The sequence below is a fragment of the Halichoerus grypus genome, chromosome 10 (genome assembly GCF_964656455.1).
Source record: "Halichoerus grypus chromosome 10, mHalGry1.hap1.1, whole genome shotgun sequence".
NCBI classification, from domain to species: Eukaryota; Metazoa; Chordata; class Mammalia; order Carnivora; family Phocidae; genus Halichoerus; species Halichoerus grypus.
In genome coordinates this window covers 48,966,688-48,991,092 of record NC_135721.1, presented here as the reverse complement: position 1 = coordinate 48,991,092, position 24,405 = coordinate 48,966,688, and the positions used below count along the sequence as shown (strand labels likewise).

The 24,405-nt window shown below is 45.4% G+C and overlaps 1 protein-coding gene across 8 annotated transcripts in view; it reads right to left on the bottom strand.

Moving 5' to 3' along the window:
• SFXN5 (sideroflexin 5) overlaps positions 1 to 24,405 on the bottom strand; it is a 113,608-nt gene that overhangs the window by 54,672 nt on the left and 34,531 nt on the right. For 6 of the 8 annotated variants that reach the window (XM_036073247.2, XM_036073245.2, XM_036073249.2 and 3 more), the window contains 4 exons: positions 21,671 to 21,697; positions 21,107 to 21,161; positions 19,192 to 19,217; positions 345 to 398 (listed from right to left, as the gene is read on the bottom strand). In XM_036073247.2, the coding sequence (XP_035929140.2) occupies positions 345 to 398; positions 19,192 to 19,217; positions 21,107 to 21,161; positions 21,671 to 21,697 (162 nt within the window). The remainder of the gene's footprint in view (positions 1 to 344; positions 399 to 19,191; positions 19,218 to 21,106; positions 21,162 to 21,670; positions 21,698 to 24,405) is intronic. The other 2 variants (XM_036073252.2, XM_036073248.2) reach the window with 1 other exon arrangement.

Below are 24,405 nucleotides of genomic sequence, written 5' to 3'. Positions count from 1 at the left end.
TTCCCCGCAGATCTAAGTGAGGCTTATATCGAAACAAGACTGAGGACCTCGAGGTCACAGGCCTTGGGACAAACAGCCAAGGAGCAGGAGGAAGCCACAAACAAGCCCTCATCCCCTTGTGCAAAAATGAGAGTCACATAAAATGGCCTAGGTGTGGGCTGCTGGGACCTGCTCAGCAGAATCCGAAGTCCCGGGCTTCCCCCAGTGGCTACAGGGCCAGGGAGGGGCGGGAAGTGGGGTGACTTTCCCTGAGGGGCCTGGAGGGGAGACACTGGGACAGGGAGTTCTAACGAGCACTTGTTGGGTCCTTCCTTCGGGAGCCCTCTGTTGCCAGGGGCTGTTACCTGCCAGAAGACAGTGGATGCCAATGTCTGGTTGGGCAAGAGAAGACCAACTACCTGCGAGAGAGAAAGAGAGGAAAGCCTGGATAAAGCAAAAGAAACATCCTACACGTTTGCCAAGAAAAATGACACAGCCACGAACCAAAGTAAACTAGATCTGTACAAACTGAGGTGGATGATGTATACATATAAACTGCTGGCCACAGTGGGATGGTGCCGGCTGCACGTGAACCAGGCTGCGGAATTCTATCCCAGCACAATCCCACTTTTGTAAAGAAATCACATCGTGTGTATAACCATATACACAAACATAGGCATGTACATATCTCCATGCAAAAACCTATAGCCCAGCGTGTAGATGTCTCTGGAGGTCGGGTGACACAGTACTTTCTCACAGTCTTCTCGAATATGCCTATATTCTTTTAAACATTGGACATGTATTATTTCCATAACTGGGGGCGGGGGACAATACAAATAAAGAAGCAAACCAAAGCAACATCTTTACTTCCACTCAGCTAACCCGGCTCTTTCATATCCTGGCCACCCCATAGGATTTTTGTGAGGATTAAAATATGATGATAGGGGGCGTCTGGGTGGCTCAGTCATTAAGCGTCTGCCTTCAGCTCAGGTCATGATCCCAGGGTCCTGGGATCGAGCCCCGCATCGGGCTCTCTGCTCCGCGGGAAGCCTGCTTCTCCCTCTCCCGCTCCCCCTGCTTGTGTTCCCCTCTCTCGCTGTGTCTCTGTCAAATAAATAAATAAAAATCTTTTAAAAAATTTAAAAAAATAAAAAAATAAAATATGATGATGGGGGGGCGCCTGGGTGGCTCAGTCGTTAAGCGTCTGCCTTCAGCTCAGGTCATGATCCCAGGGTCCTGGGATCGAGCTCCGCATCAGGCTCCCTACTCCGCGGGAAGCCTGCTTCTCCCTCTCCCACTCCCCTTGCTTGTGTTCCTGCTCTTGCTATCTCTCTCTCTGTCAAATAAATAAAATCTTTAAAAATATATATATATGATGATAGGGATGCCTGGGTGGCTCAGTCAGTGAAGCGGCTGCCTTCGGCTCAGGTCATGACCCCGGGGTCCTGGGATGGAGCTCCTGCTGCGGGCTCCCTGATCAGTGGGGAGTCTGTTTCTCCTTCTGCCCCTCCCCCAGCTCATGCTCTCTCTCTCAGATAAATAAATAAAACCTTTATAAAAAGTAAAATAAAATACGATGATAAAAATTATTTTTAAAAAAGATTTTATTTATTTGTCAGAGAGACAGAGAGAGTGAGAGAGCGAGCACAAGCAGGGGGGAGCGGCAGAGGCAGAGGGAGAAGCAGGCTCCCCACTGAGCAAGGAGCCCGATGTGGGACTCGATCCCAGGGCTCTGGGATCATGACCTGGGTGGAAGGCCGATGCTTAACCAGCTGAGACACCCAGGCATACCAGATAAAAATCATTTTGAGTACTGGTAGCTAGGTGTGGAGTCATTATTCCCAAAGCCCGAATGTCACCTAAGAGCTAGACTTGCTGACTTTGTTTTTTTGGTTTAAGTCAAGATTAATTGTCTCATCTTGACAACTGGGCAAACTTTGGACTTCAGGGATCCATGTGTCTCTTTTGAATGCTTGTGTGCAAAATAATGTCTACCAAGTACCACTGCATATGGGAAAAATGTGCACAACCATCCACATATTGACTTATTTATTATTCCTGTAGATAAAATGGCTCTTTGGCAAGAATTTCTGTAAGGAGTAAGTATAAACATTCAATACTATGCAGTAAATCAAATTCTAGACATCCTCAGCAGCATTTGTAAATCATGTTTTAAACATTAAAATGTTTTAAGACAGCAAACACACACACACATTTATATTTATTGGCCCATATCAGTTTGAATAAAATTATGTAATGCAAAGCCATTCCATAGCTCCAATGAGGAATTATCTTATGAGATTTTTCTCCTCAAAATGAGATCCCAGTTTGATTTTTCTCTGCAGCAACAGCTTAGGGCACTGGAGTGAGAATCAGGAGAGCTTGGAGCTCAGCCTCAGCCCCATCCCTGTGTGATCTCCAGCCAACAGTGTCTCCAACAGAATACAGTCCCCTTGAGGCTCTAGCTTTCTTACCTATAGAGTGAAGGGGTTGAGCTTGGAGGTCCTACCTTGGTTAAAATTCTATTCTTGGGTTCCAAGTAGCAGGTATGAAGTCAATTGAGATTGCCCCATTGCCTGTAAAGGGAATCCCTCCTCACCCAGCCCGGAAGAGAAATATCACTGGGAACCCAGGGCCTCATCCTAGTCAGGCTCCAGCCACCAGGAGCCAGACCACAGAGAGGAAGCTGAGCCTACAGAGGCCTGAAATTGGGAGTGGACAATGCGGTCCAGCGAGTGTGTGTGTGCGCGTGCGTGCACGTGTGGACGTCTGTGTACACTTGTGCATGTCTGACCGCCTCCCAAAGCCTGGAGAGATAAAAGCTGTTCTTCACTGTTGGGAACTCAGCAATTCATTCCCCTAATCTGTTGGTTTATAGAGCATGGGTATATTATGGACCACATTGTCCTCTCCTCCTCAATCCCCCTTACATCCACTGCACTGAGCTTGGGCCATCAGGAGTGTCATAAGATACAGCCCCTTGGGACTCGCTGTATTTACCAGACAACCATTGTCCAGGACACTCATTGCTCCTTCCATCACAGAGTCCCATTTATGAATCCTCCTGGAGGAAATTTTTCTAGTCCTGGGCTCAGAAATTTATACTTCTGAGCATCTGGTTTGCATCTGTCTTGCAGACATTGAGCATTTAACCGTGTCTCTCTTTGCACTGACTGTCAAGGAGCTCAGGCCAGATCTCCACGGATCACATCTGTCCAGTGCACAGACCCTCACTGAATGCATTTTGTGCCCAAACTTCGCTCCTAGCTTCTTCCCTTTCCTAAACTTCTCTCTCATTTTTGTCTTCACTTCTATTTTCTGGTGGCAGGCATTTTTTTTAATGTGACGTCAAGTCTCTTCCAGAACAAACCACAACCCAAAACTGAAATAGTACCCAGGCTGTGTAACACACACACACACACACACACACACACACACACCTTGTAACCTGTGAGCTTTTCTCCTTGTTGACCAAACCTGGCCAGCTTCCTGCCCCAGCCTCCTGCTCTAACCATGCTGAGCACCTCTGACTTCTTATGTGTTCTTAAAGAGATTGATTGATTGATTTTGCTAAGCATTTCCCCTATGTCACTTACCATGATCCTTATCAGAACTCTGGGGCTCAGACAAAATAAAGATTACTTTCTATATTTTACAAATGGCGAAACTGAGGCTTAGAGAAATTCCGTGATTTGCCCGAGGCTTCCCAGCAAGCTAGAGAAAGTCAGAAAGGTCTCCTGATTCCTGGTTTGAGGGCTCCAACTCTCTGATTTGAGGGGTTCCTTTTCCAGCTCATTCACCTGAGCACAAAGGAAGAGTCACACTCCATCACTCCATGCCCATTTCCAAGCATCTTCTATGCACCAGGTTCCATGGTACTCTCAATGGAGAATACGGGAAGAGAGGAATATATGGCATCTAACCACAATAAACACAAAGACCAAACAGGAAACTGTATGAGAAGATCCATTATAATACCTGGACATGGAAATGACCAGACGGTTTAATCAGGTACTTGGGTATGTCAAGTTGATAAATGCGAACACCCAAACAAGCACTCAGGAAGGAGAGATCAGTGTGCTCTGGCTGCCGAAGGAGGTGGTGGGATGGAGCTGAGATGTGCATGTGTGTGAACGCATGTGCGTGGAGGGGGGCAAGAGTGCACGCTCACGGGAGCAGGAACAGTCGGGAGACTGGTCTCATTAAAGGAGGTTTGAAGAATCAGCAGACCTGGGGAGGGTGAGGTTAGAGGCAGTGGAAAGCCATGCTGCATTCTGCCCCCAAACGGGGCCCAAGGGAACCATCTGAGGCTGAGGCAAGGGGAACAGGGATCCCACTTTGCAGGTCCTACAGTCAGGCTGCTGGGGCCAGGAGCACATGGATGCCAGCCCCATTCCCTATTAGGCAACACGCAGCACCATCTGCACAGTCCCAGGAGCAAGAGCAGATATTTTATAACTTCCTTTTTTCTTTTTAAGTCGAAATTAAAAATAAATGTTCCTTCAGTTCTCAGATGTATATCTCTGGTGCAACCTGCCCACATTCCCCCACGCTGCCCTTTCCAGAACATGGCAGGGGAAAGGAGGAAAGAGATGGATAGAGAGAGGGAGCCAGTCCACCCGGCTTCAATGCCAGTGGATTGCACCTCTTCCAAGAGGGAAACGCTTCAGGCGTGGCCGCGCAGACGGGTGGAGAGAGCCCAGAAAGCGGCTGGTACCAGGGAGAGTGGAAGGAGAGCCAACAGCCAGAATTTCCAGCCCAGCCTCCACCCTCTCTTGCTGCAGGACCTTGGCCAAATCGCACATCCTATCTTTGCTCCCATTTATAGTTCATAACACGGCTGGGGTCCCCTCCGCAGCTCCCACCCCCTGGCAGCTGTCCTCTTCACACATCTGTCCACTTTTGCTGCCCACTTCCCTTCAAGTGGCCGGCCATGGGCCCTGGTGATTAACATGCAGGCTCTGGTCACAGGAAGAGCTGCACCCAAATCCTGGTTCTAGTATTTACCAGCCATGTGACCACGCACAAGTCACTTGAGCTCTTTGTGCCCCCATTTTTTTTTTTTCATCTGTTAAATGGCGACCACCCTGGTACCTCTCTGGATGGCCTTGCGGGGAGGCAGGGCATGGAAAGAGTTTGGTCCAGTGTCTGGCGTGCAGCAAGTACTCATTAGGTGTAAAGTGTCAGTATCGTTCCTCTCCTCCTATCTCACTCTTTTCTAGTTTTTGCTGGTCTCTCCTTTCTCTGAACTCTACAATCTGCATTACATAATTGAGCATCATCTTGCCCCCATCTTGTCTTTGAACATAAGCCTCATCACTCAAAGGATAGCGAGCTCCTGAAGGTAGAATCAGGGCTTATCTCTCTGATGTCCCCCAAAGTACTCAGCACAAAGTTGCTCCCACACTGTGTTGTATGTACTAGAAGAATATTGCTAATTCATTATTAAGAACATTAAATTTTGGGGGCGCCTGGGCGGCTCAGTTGGTTAAGAATCCGACTCTTGATTTCGGCTCAGGTCATGATCTCAAGGTCCTGGGATGGAGCCCTTCATCAGGCTCCATGCTCAGTGTGGAGTCTGCTTCTCCCTCTCCCTCTGCCCCTCCTCCCCCCACTTCTAAAATAAACAAATAAAATCTTAAAAAAAAGAGAGAGAGAGAACATGAATTCTTGGTCAGGGAAAAGATCTATAATGGACCGTGACCATGACCACCACCACCCATTTCTTCCTTACTCCTTTTATTAAGGTCCAAATTGCATGGGGGTGTGGGCCTTTGGAGAGAGGGGCAGATTGAGTATTTGGTCCCGATTCTTCACTCCTCCCTGCATTCATACCCTTGTCATGGGAAGAATGTATTTCCATGCTCTGGGAGTTGCTTGGCTATACATCTTGCTGTGGCCAGGTGCATGTGGGACGAGGTGGCAGTGTGCCAGCTCAGAGCCCAGGCCTCAGAGGGCACACGTGTTTCTGCTGGCCGTCTTGTGCGTCCAACATGGCCATGAGGAGACACGCCCTGACTAGTGTCCTCGTCCAAGGAGGGTGGGAGGCACGGGAAGCACAGCACAGCCTGTGGCGGCTGACTCTCAGTTGACCCCAGACCTGCAAGGAGAAGCAGGACTGCCTCCGTCAAGCACAGTGAAGACCACCTGAACCCCAGGTAATCACAGACCCCCAAGACTAAATGCTTATGGTTGCCACAGCAATGCTGTGGATGTTTGTTACACAGCACTGTCTTAGCAATAGCTGTTTAATACAGGGGTTGCCATATATGAAGAGTGACTATGCTGTGCTTTGTGGTCCAAAATTCTGCACCATTACTAGTGCACTTGAACTATGTCTTCACTAGTGATGTTGGTTCCGGAGCAGCCTAGCTTATCATTCCATCTGGTGACCAACAGCCCAACTCTGGGGCTGCCCCGGCCAGTCCAGGAAGAAGGGCACTTTGTGGCCGAGCCTCATCTCAGGACAGAATCCAGAATGGGGCCAATGGCACCCATATGGCAACTGGCCCACAAGAAAAATCACATCTTTCCTTCGGGACTCCTCCTTTGGAGTATTCTAACCTCTGCAGAGAGATAAGGTCTCGATCGGGGAGATGGGCACCACCAAATACCCCGAGCCGCTTGGCCAGAGGTGGGCCATGAATAGCAGAAGATGAAGATAGGGGAGCAAGGCTGCTGGTCACAATCCTATGTCCTATGATACTGGGGCTCAGAAAGAGAGAACTGAGCAGCCCCCACTTCCTTGGCAGCCGCCCATGCAAAACTGATTCGAGGGATAGGAGAAAGATGTTTTAAAAGTACAGAAAATCCAGAGAGGAAACAGTGTGTGTCAAAACAATGGGGTGCTGAAATCCAAGTCAGGGGATGAGTACAGAGTACAGCACAGGGTCCAGCAACTGTCCCTGTCCCCTCCACCCCACCTCTACGTGGCTAATCCCTCCTCATCCTCCAGGTTTCAGCTTAGTTGTCATTTCCTCCAGGAAGCTCTCCCTAGCCCTCAAGATGAGTTAGGTCCCCTGTCCTACGCTCCCCCAGCACCCTGCCTGCCTTCTTTGCAGTATTCATCTCAGTAGTACAAATCTGCTGAAAGTCCTTCTCGAGAGCTTCCAGAAGCTTCGGAGGGGTGAGAACCTCAGCGTTCACTTACCACATACCTGGGAGTCCTCACTGGTAAAGCGACATTCCCCTGGCTCATACCCGCTTTCTCCATACTGACTCACTCAATTCTAAAATGCTCCTCTTCATTTTTCAAAGACCTGCCACGGGCCCCAGGACTCAACAATTTGCCTGTTTTTTCCTTCTACTTTGTCTCCATCTTCTGATTTATGTGGCTAACGATCTGAAAAGTAACACTTCAGTGCATGAGGGGTGCTATTTAAAGGATCCCAACCAGCTAAAGAGAATATCTTTTGTCAAATAAATGTTTGTCCCTGACCGCTCGATTCTAGCTTAACTGAGCAACACCTCTTGTAGGGTATAAACCAGGCCCAACTGACTGGTGGCAGGTTACAATGGAGGTAGGCCAGGAAGAAAATTGTGACTGGTATTTAAATGTGTGAAAAAGCAGAGTCTGGGATGAGGAGGGTTGGGAGACACCAGGAAGGCTCTGGGACACAGCCAAATCCTCACTCGAAGTGAACCCTCTGTGGTCTACCCCTCCCCCTCCCCCGGAGACGAAGTGACCCACATCAGCACCTTCTGAGGTTTCTAAGTCCACGCACACACCTGCGGTGTTAAAACCCACAGGGTTCAGCGTATAGAATCCCAGCTGTGAATGTCTCAAGACAGGGATCTGGTTTGGATGTAACGCAGGGCCCCTGGACTCACTGATGGGATGCTCTAGTCTGCCATCCTCGGTCTCCCAGCTGGATATGGGGGTTTGGGGCCTTGAGTTTTGACGGTTCAAAAATGACAGGGGGAAGGGAGAGGAGGACAGCAGTGTCACAGGGAGCTCAGAGCAGAGGAGAGAGGCACAAGAGCACCTGGGAGGAGCTCAGGCCCACAAGAGAAACCCAGTTCCTGGCATATGAGACATTCTGGTAGCCAAGGGTGCAGGGTCCAGGCTGGCCGGTGGGGAAATGCAGAGAGGATAGGACAGGGACTGCCACAGTGGCCCTGCCTCCCCCCAGCCACGTGTGCATGGAAGGGACAGCGCTACACACCGCTTAGTGGAAACCTGGGAACAGAACTGCCAGTTACAAGCAACCACGGTTGGCGGGGTTCTTTTGGGAAGGTACCCGAAGAAGAGGTGCCGTGAACCGCACTCGCCTTGGGAACAGCCTCGGTGCACTGGCTTAGCCACCATGCTTATGTATAAATTGGGATCTCTTTGCCACACACCGAAGGGGGAAAAGTTCCCATCTTCAAATGTTAAGCTTAAAATAAGACACTACATGGGTGCCAGTGGATCTGTGAAATCTGCTGACTAAACTGGCACCAGCCTCTGGGAGAAAACCAGCTCGTTTCTCCTGAGCTCTGGAGAGTGAGCAGGGTGGGGGCGGGGTTACTCTCAGGCAAGGCGGGAACCACACGGGGGTCGCGCCCGGGATGCTCACCTAGGCAGGAAGCAGGGATGTTGTTTCCAGAAGCATCTCAGTTGAGGCATCTGCCAGACTTAATCACCCCTTCCCTTCATCACTCAGGGACCCAGTTCCTAGCACATTCGCCAGCACCCCATTTCTATTTTGGTAAGCACTTTAGTGGCTTCTGCATGTATATATTTCTTACGCACTCTATCACACCAGGGGCTTCCCTAAGGTGTGGACTGGAACCTTCAGTCCCCTTCAGACCAGGCCTTTGCTGAGATGTTCAGTGCTACCAGGCGACGGTAGGGGCCTTAGGGGAGCTGATGTGGCCAGTGGGAGCCAGCCTCTGGTAGAACGACTAAAACAGCCACAGTGCTCCTTCCATGCGAGGCCAGGCCATGGCCCAGGAAGGAATGGGACCATGAGCCCTCTGATTGTTTATCTCGTCAAAGTGCCAAGATAGAAGGCCACCAGTTCTCTTCGTCCAATGACTCCTCGCAGGCCCTGGCCTCTGGGCCAGCTATTCTGAATCCTGGAATATGAATATTTGGGACTAGGAAGTGGGGTTAGGTGAGCATTGGCATTTTGGCTCCAGCCGCCACTGAGACCTGCTGGGAGATGTCCCAGCTCATGCTGCCCATTGTTCTCAGTCAAGTGTTCATACAGGATCTCAGGGCTAGGGCACCCTATTCTCATACCCTACACATTTATTCACAGAGGGATGCTTGCTCCAGGCTGGGAGAGGATTGGTCCTCAGAAGACATTCACAGCATCTGCTTCAGCAGTAAACCCCTGAACCACACAAGAATGGACAGCACCCAAGTTCCCAGGATGCCTGCAAGGCTCTAGTGACCTTGGAATAACTGACTCGTCTTGGGTAGGAAGAAGAGAGTAGAAAATGATGGGGTGTCATAAAAAAAAAAAAAAAACACCTTGTGAACCAGAGACAGTGCTGGTGTCCCTTGGGTTAGCTACTTCATCCCAGTTAATGGCAGCCATTAATTGTATAAGTAAGGGTCCACTGGGCCTCTTATGGGGAAATGAGCCCCAAATTCAACTTCTCTGGTTTGGTAAAGAGATGATATTGCTAAGTGATGTATCTTTCTTTCTCAAGTGTTGATGGAATATTTATTAAAATTATTATGGCAGATTCTTTTTGCCTACGTATCAACCTATTAAAATTATTATGGCACATTCTTTTTGCCTACATATCAACCATTCTTCCCTTCTTTCTTAGTAACAGAATCCCTATAGTTGGGGGATTCTACATGAAATGTAAACAGAACCGTTGTGTGAGACTTTGAAGAAGTCTCCTTAAAGGGAACTGACCCACTGGGAAGTACATCCTTTTACTCCTCCCATCTTTCTCCTCCCTGTAATATAGATGTGATGGCTGGAACTCTGACAACCATACTGGGTTATGAGGTGATTTTGATGACAGAAGCCAACACTGAGAATGGTGTAGAAAAATGGAAGTCTAGGTTCCTGGTAGCATTATGGGGATCCACCTACCTCTAAACTTCTTTGACATAAGCGAGTTATAAATTATTTTATTTAAGCCAGTGTTATTTTGAACTTTTTAATATGCAGATGGTCCTAATCCCAACTGGTCTAATCGTATAGTATGCTACAAAGAAAACCAAGATACATCTCAAATTGTAGAGGTCATAACAAAATACAACCAAGTAGAAAATAATGACAAAAGAATACATTTTAAAGAGGCCAATCACTTGTGATTAAAAATGTGTTCTTCTGGGGGCACCTGGGTGGCTCCGTCAGTTAAGCGTCTGACTCCTGATTGTGGCTCAGGTCATGATCTCAGGGTCGTGAGATCGAGCCCCATGTCAGGTTCTGCGCTCAGCATGGAGTCTGGTTGAGATTTTCTCTCTTCCTCTCCGTCTGCCCCTCCCCGCCGCTCTCGCTCGCTCTCTAAATTAATAAATAAAATCTTTTAAAAAATAAAATGAAATGTGTTCTTCTGACTATCTAATTGATTAAAGATGATTCGAAACTATAATTTCAAACTCATTTGGAAAATAAAAACATAGATCACCCTATACGACCACATATTAGATACAGCCAGGTATTAGATATACTCAGAAGCAAATTCACAGCCCTAAGCACTTCTTTTTTAAAGATTTTTTAAATTTATTTGACAGAGAGAGACACAGCGAGCGAGGGAACACAAGCAGGGGGGAGTGAGAAAGGGAGAAGCAGGCTCCCCGCTGAGCAGGGAGCCCGATGCGGGGCTCAATCCCAGGACCCTGGGATCATGACCTGAGCCGAAGGCAGATGCTTAACGACTGAGCCACCCATGCACCCCGCTCTAAGCACTTTTATTAGAAAGAAAGAATGAGAATAAATATTCAGGGTAAAAACCAAAAAAACCAAACCAAAACAACAACAACAAAAAACCCCACAAACACACCAAAGAGGAAAAAAACGGATATTATAAAAACAAAAGCAGAAATGAATAAATTAGAAAATGGAAGCAGAAGAATTGATAAATGCATCCAAGAGCTGATTCCTGGACATGACTCTCATAAATCTGTTTATTTTAATAAAGGAGATAAAGGTGAAAAGGGGGAACAGGACTCAAACCCAACCCAAGGCAAGGTCATTATATATTTTTTAAAGATTTTCTTTATTTATTTTATTTAATTTTTTCAAAGATTTTATTTATTTGTCAGAGAGAGCGTGCACAAACATGGGGAGCGGCAGGCAGAGGGAGAAGCAGACACCCTGCTGCTCAAGGAGCCCAATGTGGAACTGGATCACAGGACCCTGGGATCCTGACCTGAGCTGAAGGCAGACAATTAACCGACTGAGCCACCCAGGCATCCCTTATATATTTATTTTAGAGAAAAAGAGAGAGAGCATGGGGAGCGGCAGAGGGAGAGAGAGAACCCCAAGCAAACTCTGAGCTGAGCTTGGAGTCCGACACGGGGCTCAATCTCAGGACCCTGAAATCACGACCGGAGCTGAAATCGAGTCAGACGCTCAACTGACTGAGCCACCCAGGTGCTCCGAAAAGATCATTATATTTAAAAACATCAATATTTAAAACTTTCCACAACAAAGACACCAAAGAGTGAAGGGGAAATAGCTGGGAGAAGAGATTTGCAATGTATATAATTCAAAGGATTATTATCCAAATATATAAAGAACTCTTACAAATCAATTAGGAAAATACAACTAATGGAAGAATGGACAAAGGATGTGAACAGGTAATTCACAGAAGAGGAAATATAAATGGTAAATAAATAGATGAAAAGAAGCACAATCTTTTTGGTATTCAGGGAAATAAAAATTAAAACCATAGTCAGGTGCTACCTTTTCTCCCATCAGGTTGGTGTACAAAAAAGTCTAAAAATATGAATACCAATGTTACTAAGGTGTAGTGAAATATAGCCTTCCTGAAAGGTAATTTGGCAATAGCTATCAAAAATGTAAATGGCCATAGCCATTTACACAGCAAATTCACTTTCTAGAATGGGCCTCTGAGCAGTCTTCATACTTGTAAAAAAATAAGTTCACAAGGATTTGTCACACAAGCACTATTACTTCTAATAGCAAATAATCAGAAACAACCGAAATCCATCACTAGGGGAGAGAATACTACTCAGCAGGAAGAAACGAATGAATGAAGCCGATCTTTACGTAAGCAAACTGCTAAGTGTAATAAGGTATTGTAGATAACTAAGTATACTGTTACATTTTTAATGGAAAAAATACAAAACAGAAAAGAATGTTTAAATGATTATTCCTATGTATGCAAATGCCTAGAAAAAAGCCTGAAAGTTCACATCAAAGTTCTAACAGAGATTACTTCTGGGAGCAGATTTAGGGTTGAGCTTTGTCAGGGGAATTTCTACGTTTTTTGTATTGTTTGAATTCTGAGCTGAGAGAACATATTCATGTATTACTTGTATAACTTTAAAAATATTCTTTAAAAAAGTCTTGGTGGTATTTTTGAATTCCAAAGAACATATTCATGTATTACTTGTATAATTTTATAAAACAGAGAATATTTTTTTTTTTAATCCTGAGGATATTTCTGAACTCCAAAGATAAAGAGAAAAAAATACCAAAGGATCCCAAGGGGAGTGGGGGAGGTTTACCTACAAAGGAAAAGAGAATCAGGCCAACTATTGTTCATGTATGAGAGAGAAAAAAGACATTTCCAGATATGCAAGGACTCAAAAAGTATATTGCCCACACACTCTGAATATTATTCAAAGAAGTGCTCCAGCCAAACATAGAATACACACACACACACACACACACACACACACACACACACACAGCCTAAATAATTGTGAAGTTTCATACAGGTGTTAATTAAGCAAGGATTCAAAAAATCTGATGAAATTTCAAATTATTTCCAGAATCTTGGCAGGTGTGTATGGGTAAAATGGTAGCAGGTGGAGTAAAATGTATGTTAAAAGTCTCTTCCTGGGGTACCCGGGTGGCTCAGTCAGTTAAGCATCCGGCTCAGGTCATGATCTCATGGGTTATGGGAATGCACCCTGAGTCGCACTCTGCACTCAGTGGGGAGTCTGCTTGAAGATTCTCTCCTTCCACCCCTCCTCCGACTCACGTGCACACGCTCTCTCTATAATAAACAAATGACTCTTTTAAAAAAGTCTCTTCCTATATGGGGAGGGTTGAGAAGGTCATATTTATTATTCAATTATTGATATTGATAGGGTAAATATAATGGAACCAGTATGTAAAATATTACAGATGAATAGTAATTAGAGAAAAGTAGGCAGTTTCCCTTTCCAAACTACTTAAGAAACCAAAGGACCACTGAAAAGATCATTCTAGCACAAATCAGGAAAAGAAGTGGAAACAACAGCAAAGCTTAGTAAACCAACCAACCAACCAACTGCTTGATGGCTGGGATAAGTGGTCACAATAACCAGTGGCAGAACAAATATGAATTTATTATTAAAATTAAAGACTGTGTTTCTCAAACTGGGCGAAGAAGTAAAATTCAGCTATAGTTTGTCAGGAGTCATATAATACAAAATGACACAGAAATTAAATGTCACTCATTCAAAGGTGTAGGCAATGATTTACAAGGCAAATAAACAAAACGGGAATAGAAATATTGATATGAGATGAAGTAGAATTCAAGACAGTATTCACTGAAACAGGGATACTTTGTGCATGCGTGAGAGAGAGATGCTACCATTTGTCACCATCAACACTATTACAATACCGCTGACTATATTCCCTATGCTGTACCTTTTATTCCCATGACTTACTCATTCCATAACTGGAAGCCTGTATCTCCCACTCCCCTTCACCCCATTTTGTCCATTCCCCCACACCCCTTCCCTCTGGCTAATAATCAGTTTGTTCTCTATATTTATAGGTCTGCTTCTGCTGTTTGATTATTCATCTGTTTTGGTTTTTTTTTAGATTCCACATATAAGTGAAATCATATGGTATTTGTTTTTTTCTGTCTGACTTATTTCACTTAGCATAATACTTTCTAGAAAGCATAATGTCTTTCTCTGTCTTAGTTCACTTAGCATAATACTTTCTAATACTTTCAATATTGTCACAAATGGCAAGATCTCATCCTTTTTATGGCTGAGTAATGTTCCATGGTATACATATATACCACATCTTCCTTACCCATTCATCTATGGATGGACACTTGAATTGCTCCCATATCTTGGCTATTGTAAATAATGCTGCAATAAACATAGGACTGCATGTATCTTTTTGAATTAGTGTTTTCATTTTCTTTGGGTAAATAGAATTCCTGGATCATATGGTAATTCTATTTTTAATTTTTTGAGGAACCTCCACACTGTTTTCTGCAGTGGCTGTACCAGTCTATATTCCCACCAACAGTGCATGAGGGTTCCTTTTTCTCCACATCCTCGCCAACACTTGTTATTTCATCTTTTTGATTCTAGCCATTCTGACAGGTATGAGGTGATATCTCATTGTGGTTTTGATTTGCGTTTCCCTGATGATGAGTGATGTTGAGCATCTTTTCACGTGTCTGCTGGCCATCTGCATGTCTTCTTTAGAAAAATGTCTATTCAGGTCCTCTGCCCATTTTTTAATTGGATTACTTGGTTTTTGGTGTTGAGTCATGTAAGCGCTTTATATATTTTGGATATTAACACCTTATCGGATGTATCATTTGCAAATATCTTCTCCCTTTTGGTAGTTTTGTCAATTTTAGTTTTGTCGATTTCCTTCACTGTGCAGAAGCTTTTTATTTTGATGTAGTCCCAATAGTTTATTTTTGCTTGTTTCCCTTGTCTCAGGAGACATACCTAGAAAAATGTTGCTACTGTACCTTATAGTTTTAAGGGCTATTATAAATGCTATCTTTTTTTAAAAATATATCATATTCTAAATGTTTTTTATAGGTTCATGGGCCTCCAACAATTTTTTTTTTTAAAGATTTTATTTATTTATTTGAGAGAGAATGAGAGAGAGCACATGAGAGGGGGGAGGGTCAGAGGGAGAAGCAGACTCCCTGCCGAGCAGGGAGCCCGATGCGGGACTCGATCCAGGGACTCCAGGATCATGACCTGAGCCGAAGGCAGTCGCTTAACCAACTGAGCCACCCAGGCGCCCCTCCAACAATTTTTTTATACTGGTCTTACAACCAGACATCTTTTAAAAATAGTAGCTCCAATAGTTTGTCTATCCTCATGAATGATTTTTTTCCTCCTTTCCAATCCTATTACTACTTATTTATTTTTTCATATCTTACTGTACTTGCTAGTCTTCCAGGAAAATGTTGGATATCAGGGATTCTTACCCTGTTCCAAACATTAAGAATTTACCTTTATCTGTTTCATCTTTAAGAATGGTGCTTGCTTGGGGTTGGGATTTGATTTTATTTTATTTTACAGATTTTATTTATTTATTTGACAGAGAGAGACACAGCGAGAGAGGGAACACAAGCAGGGGGAGTGGGAGAGGGAGAAGCAGGCTTCCTGCAGAGCAGGGAGCCCGATGAGGGGCTCGATCCCAGGACCCCGGGATCATGACCTGAGCTGAAGGCAGATGTCCAACAACTGAGCCACCTAGGCGCCCTGGGATTTTATTTTTTTGATAGACCTCAATAAGTTAACAAATTTCCCTTCTGAATCTAATCCACTTTTTTTTTTAAAAAAAAGTCATAAATGGAGTTATGTTTCATTTTATCAAATGATTTTTCTAAATCTACCAAGATTATCACATTTCTCCTTCAATTTGTTAATGTAATGAACTATATTAATACATTCTCTATGTTACCATTCTTGGTAAAAATTACTTGGTGATGACATGTTTTAATGCATTGCTGGATTCAACTTGTTATTATTTCACTTAGACTTCTAGATGTAATTTCATAAGTGATATTAGCCTATAATTTTTCTTTCTTCCATTTACTTCTTGGTATTTGTCTCAAAGTGTCTCATGGATGAATTGGGGGACATTTCCTCTTTTTTATTCTCTTTTAGGAGTTAAGTGAAAATTGAGTTTGGTTATTCTTTTGAGAGTAGTCACCTGCAAGATTGTGGGAGTCTACTGGTGATGTTTTGTTTGTTTGTTCTTTGGTGCATATATTTTAAACAACTGATTTAATTTCTCTCTATTCATAGTCTATTCAAATTCTATATGTCCTCTTGGTGATCTCTGGGAAGCTATACTTTCTCAGAAATGTGTCCTGTTCTTCCAGGTCTTCAAATTTATTACCCCAGATCGTTCAATGTATTCTGATCTTTTAAACTTCTATTGTATCTATAGTTATTATACTTTTTATTCCTAATATGTGTATTTGCATCTTCTTTTTTCTTGCTCAGTGTTTCCAGAAATGTCTATTTAATTAGCCTTTCACAGAAGTTAGAAATTTACCCTCAAGATATATCTCTAACAGTATCAAAACAACATGCACAGGATTACCCATTCTGGCGTTCTTCATAATAGCAAAACAGTGGAAATAGTCTAAATGTCCACATGCAGGAAATTAGCTGAATAAATTATGATACTTCTACATAGTAGACTACCATATAGCTATTAAAAAGAAAGAATGAGGAAAACCTCTGTAAACTGACGGGCCATAATTTCCAGAATATGTCATTAAGTGGAAAAAAACATTGCGCAAAGAGTATATGTAGAATGCAACCTTTTGTATAAGAAAAAAAGGGAAATATGTTTGTATTTGCTTATTTTTACAAAAAGAAATAAGAAAGATAAAATTGTTTACCTACAGAGGATGGGTGGGCAGGAGATAGAAGGGATAAGGAGGGGAATGGGATTTGTATCATGCCTTTTTTATATAGCTTCGACTTCTGAACGATGTTAATATTTTACAAGTTTCAAAAAACAAGTCAGTAAGAACGGGGAAGCAACTAAAACTGAATGCCAACAATGACAAATAAACCTAACTGTGTATCAAACAAATAACAACTACACATTAATTCAAATAACTTTTGAACACAATTCTCTGTATACTCTCAGTAGGATATATTCTAAGAACTTCAAAGAAATCTTGAGTTTCACTTAATACACTTATGGGGAGTAGGGTTGATGTAGTAATTCTGAAATTCTTTCATTCGTGTATAAGATTTGGTAAGAGAGTATGTATATGGTTGTTGGATTCTCATTCAGGGAGAAGGGAGATATAAATATGAAATGGGAGGAGTGCAAGACCTCTAAGATGCTGGATTGGAATTATTGGCATGAATTCATCATTTTGAAGTTGTATCTCCTAGCTCTGAATGCTAAGAGGGCCTAGAAACAATGACTCTCTAGTAACAGTGAGCATACCTCGCATTCAGATCTTGGTATCCAAATACCATTCTCTGAACGGAATGAGAGCTCTTTGGAGAAATGCACGATTCCAGGACTGGGGCACAGAAACTACAAGATGAGTCTGGAATATCCATATATTGTGCCCAAAAGTTTTGAAGTTCTCAAAGGATACGGAGGACACATCAGATGGACAGAGAAACTGCTTTACAGGGTTCCTCTTCATCACATTTGGCACAATTTATATATCAAAATGAATAATAACAGAAGTAAATTGTTACTGAATACAAAAAATGCACTGACCATACTGATCATTTTAAAAACATTAAAGGGGGAGGCAGAAGGGGGAAAAACTCTTATTCACAGGAGGGGGCCCGCAAATAAATATAGAAGGAATGATATCTGTGAAATACATAGGAAACTTTGAGACTGGGTGATGACTCTGTTCCCAGTCAGGTTTTCACTCATGGTTTTAGCATCTGTTGGTCACTCTTTTCTTTTTTTCAGTTTTAGGCTAATATGAAGAAAGCGACTATAAACATTTGTGAATGTATTCATTTCTCTTGAAGTAAGCGCCTAAAAGCACAGTTGCTGGTTCACACTGGATGTAAGTGCATGTTTCACTTTACAAGAGACCACATACCATTTCACACACACCCCATCCCGATCCCGGTTCTAGGATCACGCGCTGCCTTTCGTTGTTCTCTCTTTAACCTTGTGGTATCATCCAGGAGAAATGAGGGGAAACATCCTCTAAAGGACTTGTACAATCATGTTCAAAGCCACACTGTTTTTTGTGAACTCCAAACCAGAATCAGCCCAAATGTTCACCAAAAGTAGGATGGATAGGGGCACCTGGGTGGCTCAGTCGTTAAGCGTCTGCCTTCGGCTCAGGTCATGATCCCAGGGTCCTGGGATCGAGCCCCGCATCGGGCTCCCCGCTCAGTGGGAAGCCTGCTTTTCCCTCTCCCACTCCCCCCTGCTTGTGTTCCCTCTCTCGCTGTCAATCTCTCTGTCAAATAAATAAATAAAATCTTTAAAAAAAAAAACAAAACAAAAGTAGGATGGATAAATAAATTTTGATATAGTTATAACAATGGGGATATGATGCAGTCAGCAATGAGAAAAGAACCAATTAATACTACATGCAACAATATGGATGAGTTTCACACATACAATTTTGAGTGAAAGAAGCCAGACCAAAATAGGTACATCCTGATGATTCCATTTATATAAAATTCAGTAATAGGCCAAACTGGAACACAGCAAAGGAAGTCAGAAAAGTGATTCCCTATAGGACTGAGGCGTGCAGGAGAGGTTCCTGATATGCTGCTAATACTCTAAATCTACCTAAGTGTGCATTACTTGGATGTGCTTGCTTTGTGAAAACTTACCAGGCTGTACATTTATGATGAATGCGCCTTTCTGTACATTAGTTTTGCTCATATATATATATATTTCTTTTTTAAATATATATAAAAATAAATTTTAAAAAAAGAGCCAACTTAACCCTGATGCCAAAACTAAGCAAAAAGAATAATGAATCCTTTCTGAGTTCATTTTAAACTTTAGGTTTCAGAAGGTGTGCTTATTTTCTGACTTCCTAAGCTTTTTGGGAAAACTTCCCTGTGACTAGCACGTCCTAGTGACAATACTCGGGATGGGAGCGTACAGGGAGAAAGGCACTTCGAGGCTCCGTGTTGGGTGCACATCGGCCTGCACGTCTTTATGGAAAGAAATTTGACAATACACACCAAGAGAATTAAAAAGACTTATGCGCCACTTTATCTGATAATTCCCCTCCAGGAATGTATCCTAAATCAACATCTTAAATATTTATGAACAATGATGTAAAGTTATACACTAAACAATGTTTTAGAAAAGAAAAACCTTTGAAGGTAATACTTACAATTGGCGTTCCAAAAGGAATGTAACCTACAAGGGGAGAGAAGAGGGTCAGGTCTTCCAGTCCCACCCCACTCCACCCCATCCACCTCTCAACAGAGACAGTGGAAGAGACTTCCGGGTTTGGTCTTGTCAATGGCCCTGATGGGGCACCTCTACCCCCAGACCTTTTCCTGGCTCAGCCCTCCAGGATAGAAGGCTCCCCTGTGTCCCTCCACCACCCTCTCTCTGTCCCCCTTTAGCCAGACACTTCTCACTTGCCTCCAAAACTCAGAGGCCCATTGCTGAGGGCAGGGCTGCCCACTGCTGGGGGGCCCCCATGCTATACTCAGCGCTCGTCCCATGATTTCCTCCATGAGGTACGACGTCCCCAGCCCACACTCACTACACACACTATGCTGTCTTCACAGGCCCTGGAATGTCCTCCTTCTCTCACCTTGCCTTTTGAGCACACACCTTTACTTCCCCGGCATCATGACCGATTCTGGAACGGGAACTCCCCACGCACTTGAGGTGTGTACCTCGACATGCCACAGGTCCTCTGTAACTTTCTCGTACCCTGGCTGGACATCCTCCGTAGGGCAGGAGAGAGCACCGTTCCCTCACTGCTCACGGCCCCGACACTGTGGGAGGCTCCCTCCACGGCCCCCACCCTGCTGTCAGTGGGCGGCCTTGTGTCCCTGACTCTGACTTACGGCAGCCAGTCAGCCGGTGGTGGGACAGCGGACAACCACGCTTATCTGAGCTCTCGAAAGCAAAGGCTCGTGTTCTGAGTGTGTGTAACTGTGCATGCACACGAGCCGTCATGTCACTCTACCGCCCACGTCCCTCTGGAGACAGATCCAGGGTTTGCCTGGACAGTGACAAGAGAATCCAGGCTCCAGGTGAGAGCCTGCTGTGGCCGTGTGCAGGGACTGGGAGCACCTACAGCCATGGCTACAAGCCGCTCCGGCCTTTGTGCCTGGGAGTTCCTCACGGCCAAGCAAGGAGGATCTCCGGGCACGCAGGCCTCAGTTGGCACAATGATGAACCATGGTTGTTTTTTCTCTCACCCACATGAGGTCAGGCTCTCTGGGGGTGGGCATCCTGACTGACCCAGCTGCGAACAGCCCCCGATAGAGACCCTTTCTCCCTCTCCTGAGGACTTTCCAAGGCACCAGCCAGGAGCCCTCCACCCAACCCTACAAGAGTGCCCCAGTGCCCTGAGAAACGGCACGGGGGAGGCACCAGCACTCTGCCGTGTGACTCCGCACAAGGCCCGCAGCCTCTCAGAACCACAGGTGGGACACACGCACGGTGCGCGCAAGCGCTTTCTAGCCTACTAAGCTCGTGCATACAGAGCTATCCCTCCGGTGACCACAGGGCGGGGACTTCCTGGCCCCAGGGATCTTATGGCCACTCTCCCACTGGTCTCCACAGAATGGGGATCCACCTTCCGTGTGGGCACTCCTGCAAATGCAGTGCATGCATTCTGGAGTGGAGGGGAGCCTGGGGCTTAAATGCCTTTAAGGGAACATGGTTTGGAAGGAAAGAGCACAGTGTGCACAGGTAGGTAAGGGAGGAGTGACTCACAGAAGGCAGGGCTTGCCCGAATCCGGGGTCACCCCTGAGGCTGCCGCTCAGTGAGTACTGTGCAACCGGGGCGGGAGCGCCACATTCCCCTGTGGAGGCCTCCGCCCCACCCCCACTGCTCAGGCAGAGAAAGCAGACAGGCACATTTTTTCTAAAGCCCCATAGGTGATTCTGAGGCCTGGCCAGAGGTCTGTAAGGTCGAGCCAAGGTGAATATGCAGGTGCAAATGTGGCCACGTGTGTCACAGGTTCTGCCCTTCTCAGCTCGCTACATCTGGATGCTCCCGGAGCTGTGACCATGGTAAGTACCCGAGGCTAGGCAGAATCAGAAGGGTCCCACGGGCTTACCTGACATTCTAAAGGGCATGAAGATCTTCTCATTGGTATCTGGGTGTAGAATAGCCTAGCAAGAGCAGGGAACAAGGCACAGGGTGACTGCGGGGAGCGGTGGGGGAGCAGACAGGGGGGCGGGAGACGGAGGAAGGAGGGAAAGGAGAGCTCCCCCAGAAGGACTGGCCAGTCAATCCTTTCCCATCATTCAAGGCAAGAGAAAACCAAAACATGGGCCACCAACAGGGCTTTTCCTGACTCACACTTAAAGCTGAACGCAGGGGAGTGGGACTGCGTCTACCTTGCAGGTCCTCTGTCCCCCATGCCTCGTATTTAGTAGGCATGTAAGAAGGATTTTGTAGAAGGACCCCACAGGGAAGGAGTTCAGGGGCCCAGGGAAAGGCAAGGGGCCTGAGCTCCGGCAGTCAGAAACTGAGGCCCCGGGTGTTAGGGAGGAAGGAAGGGCGAGGCAGTTGGGCTGGCAGCTGGCGGCTAATGGGAGGGGAAAGGCTGAGCAGCACAGCCGTGAATCCCCAGGACAGGGCAGGGCAAGGGAAGGAAACAAATCCAAAACTGAATTACCTGCTTGATTTTCTGTGCACTCCAGAGCTGCAAGGAAGGAAGGATGGGAGAGAGAAGAAAAGGAAAAAAAAAAAGGAAAAGAAAAGAAAGGACAAAAATGAAAAGCATTTATCAATTGAAGGTCTCATAAGCCACATTTTTTAACCAAGAGACCCAGCTCCAAAGGGCATAAGAGGCTCAGGTTGTCCTGGTGCCCCCAGGCCTGGTAGCTTCCCTGGGACTGTGGCATCAGACATCCTAGGACAGCAGAACCAGGGGATCTCACGCAGACCATCCAAACCAGGGGTTCTCTATTCTGGCTGCGCTGTAAAATTACTTGAAAAATTCTTCCAGCAATTTTCTAGTTAATTCTAAGGTTTCAATGAAGACACTTGAGTATGTCTCCTGGAATCACTAGAAGCAGCATAGCATGGATTTTTCAAAGCTGGACAGACTGCCTGGATTCCTGGCTTTGCCCCTCCTTCCTCTGAACCTCCATTTCCTCACTTGTAAAATGCGGGTAATAGCGGTGCCTCCACCATCGTGGAAGAGGTATAGGAAAGGTGCCTGGAGCAGCGCTGGGCACAGAGTAGGTGCTTTACCGTGGCTGACTGCTGTGGGTATTATGATCCCTATTGTTGTAGTTGTTATAAGAAGGTTACAAGGAGAAGAAAGTTGCTTTCAAATAAGCAGTGAGGTTTTCTCTCCAGCACAGTGTGGGAGACAGGCTGGATGGACAGAACCATTGCTAATTCCTTCAAATGATATAAACACTGTATCTCATTGAGTCTAAGATATCAGCGATCCTAAGATGCACTATCATGTGCCACCGAGAAGGAAAACTATAACATAATCCCAAGACCTCCATCCATTAAAAGACTCATCCCATTTGAGAGACATTAAAATGTGGTAAGAGAAACTTTTAGAATCAAGAAAACATAGTGAATAAAAATGTACATGTAGGCAAAGCAAAGGCAGTGTGTTTTTAAAGGAGCAAGAAGGTATGAGGTGAGAGGGAGGAGGTGGCCAGCAGTTGATGTTAGTTTTACAACAGAACGGTTCAGTTATGCTTCAGTTTTGTGGCACTGTTGTCATCTGGAATATAAATTAAGCTGCAGAAGGCCACCAGGTAGCAGAAACAGAAGCATAAGATTGATGAATTCACATTTATGCATTTTACTCACATCAGAGTCCTTCAACCCTTAATTCATAGCCTAATTACCCTTATTTTAGATACATTTCAAACATATTTGATTGTTTGTGATTCCAGACCCACGAAGATTGAAGTGGTCAATTTTTAAAAAATAATAATTATGGAAAAAGGGGACTGAAGGGAGAAAAACCAAATGCAGAATTGCTGTTGGCCGAAGAAGGTAAGTCAGAGCGTAACAGCAAAGAGGTAAAACAAAGTAATAAAAGGCCGATCCCCTTTGCTCAGAAAGTGCCTCCAATCCCAGCACCATCTTCGGTGTGACCCCAGACCCTATGCAGACTCCTGACGCCCCATATTTCCCACCCAGGATCAGAATCTCCTATTTCTAAGTCCAGCTCCTTGGAGGCAGGAGCTTGTCTTCCAAGGCTGTCACCCACCATCTCCCACAGTGCTGGGCACACAGAAAATCCAAGGCTATTCTAAAATTAAGATTTTATTTAAAAAAAACCATGCAGATCTCTTCATACAAAACAGAAGGAAGGAAGGGAGGGAGGGAAGGAGGGAGGGAGGAAGGAAGGAAGGAAGGAAGGAAGGAAGGAAGGAAGGAAGGAAGGAAGGAAGGAAGGATCGATCCAGTGGAGGCTGGTGGGGCAGCAAAGCCATGAGGTGAAGGAGCCCAGGTCCTGGACGATGGCCTGTGCCCAGTTCCCAAGCAGCACTGGACTCTGACATGAGAGAGAAACAGACCTTAGTGTGCAAGTTCCTGAAATCTGGGGTTGTTTGTTACAGTGCTTGGCTCACCCTGACTAACACAGAGGCTTAAATGAGATGTGTATATCTAAAATACTCAGCCTATAGAACATGTTCCATGAATGCCTAAAACAGAGCAGTCATTCAAATGAGCAATATATTTTTTTAACGGACTTAATTATTTTTCAAAGCAACTTCATCTCTATTGTCTTACTCCTACAACACGCCTGTGAGGTGGACAGATTATTTTCAGACAAGCGAACTCATCTCAGAGAGACTAAGTAATTCAGCAGGGTCCTAGGGGCTGGTGGCAGGATGGAGATGGGCCCCCAGGCCTCCTGGCCTCCAGGCTTGTGTTCTCCCTACTCTCCAGGGGCCTCTGGAGCAGATCGATGTCTGGTCTGGCCGGAGTGACTGCCAGGCCTGAGGCGCGAGAAGAGGAAGAGGGTTAGCTGACATCCTCCTGGGGTCCCAGAAACTCCTCCTTGCAGCCGGGGGCTAATGCCCCTCGCCAGCACCTGCTGCTCCCCTCCTGCCCAAGTCCAGCTGAGTAGCACAGTGCTGGCAACCCATGGGCACATCCAAGCCCCTCAGGTTCAAGGACTGCCCCCTCCATCCCCACCCCGCCAGGAGCAGGGATGGGAGAAGCAGGCGGATGCTGCTCATCGGCAAAGGCAGAAGTTCAGTAAGGGTGTCAGCAGGCCAGGCCAGGGACCCAGAGCTACAGAGGTGTTCCCCACCCTGCAATGACATCACCATACCCACGGCCCCGGGCAGGCTGGTGCCACGGAGACAAGTGACGACAAAGCCTCACACGCTAACTCCATGCTTCTCCCTTTGGCTGAGTACCTTC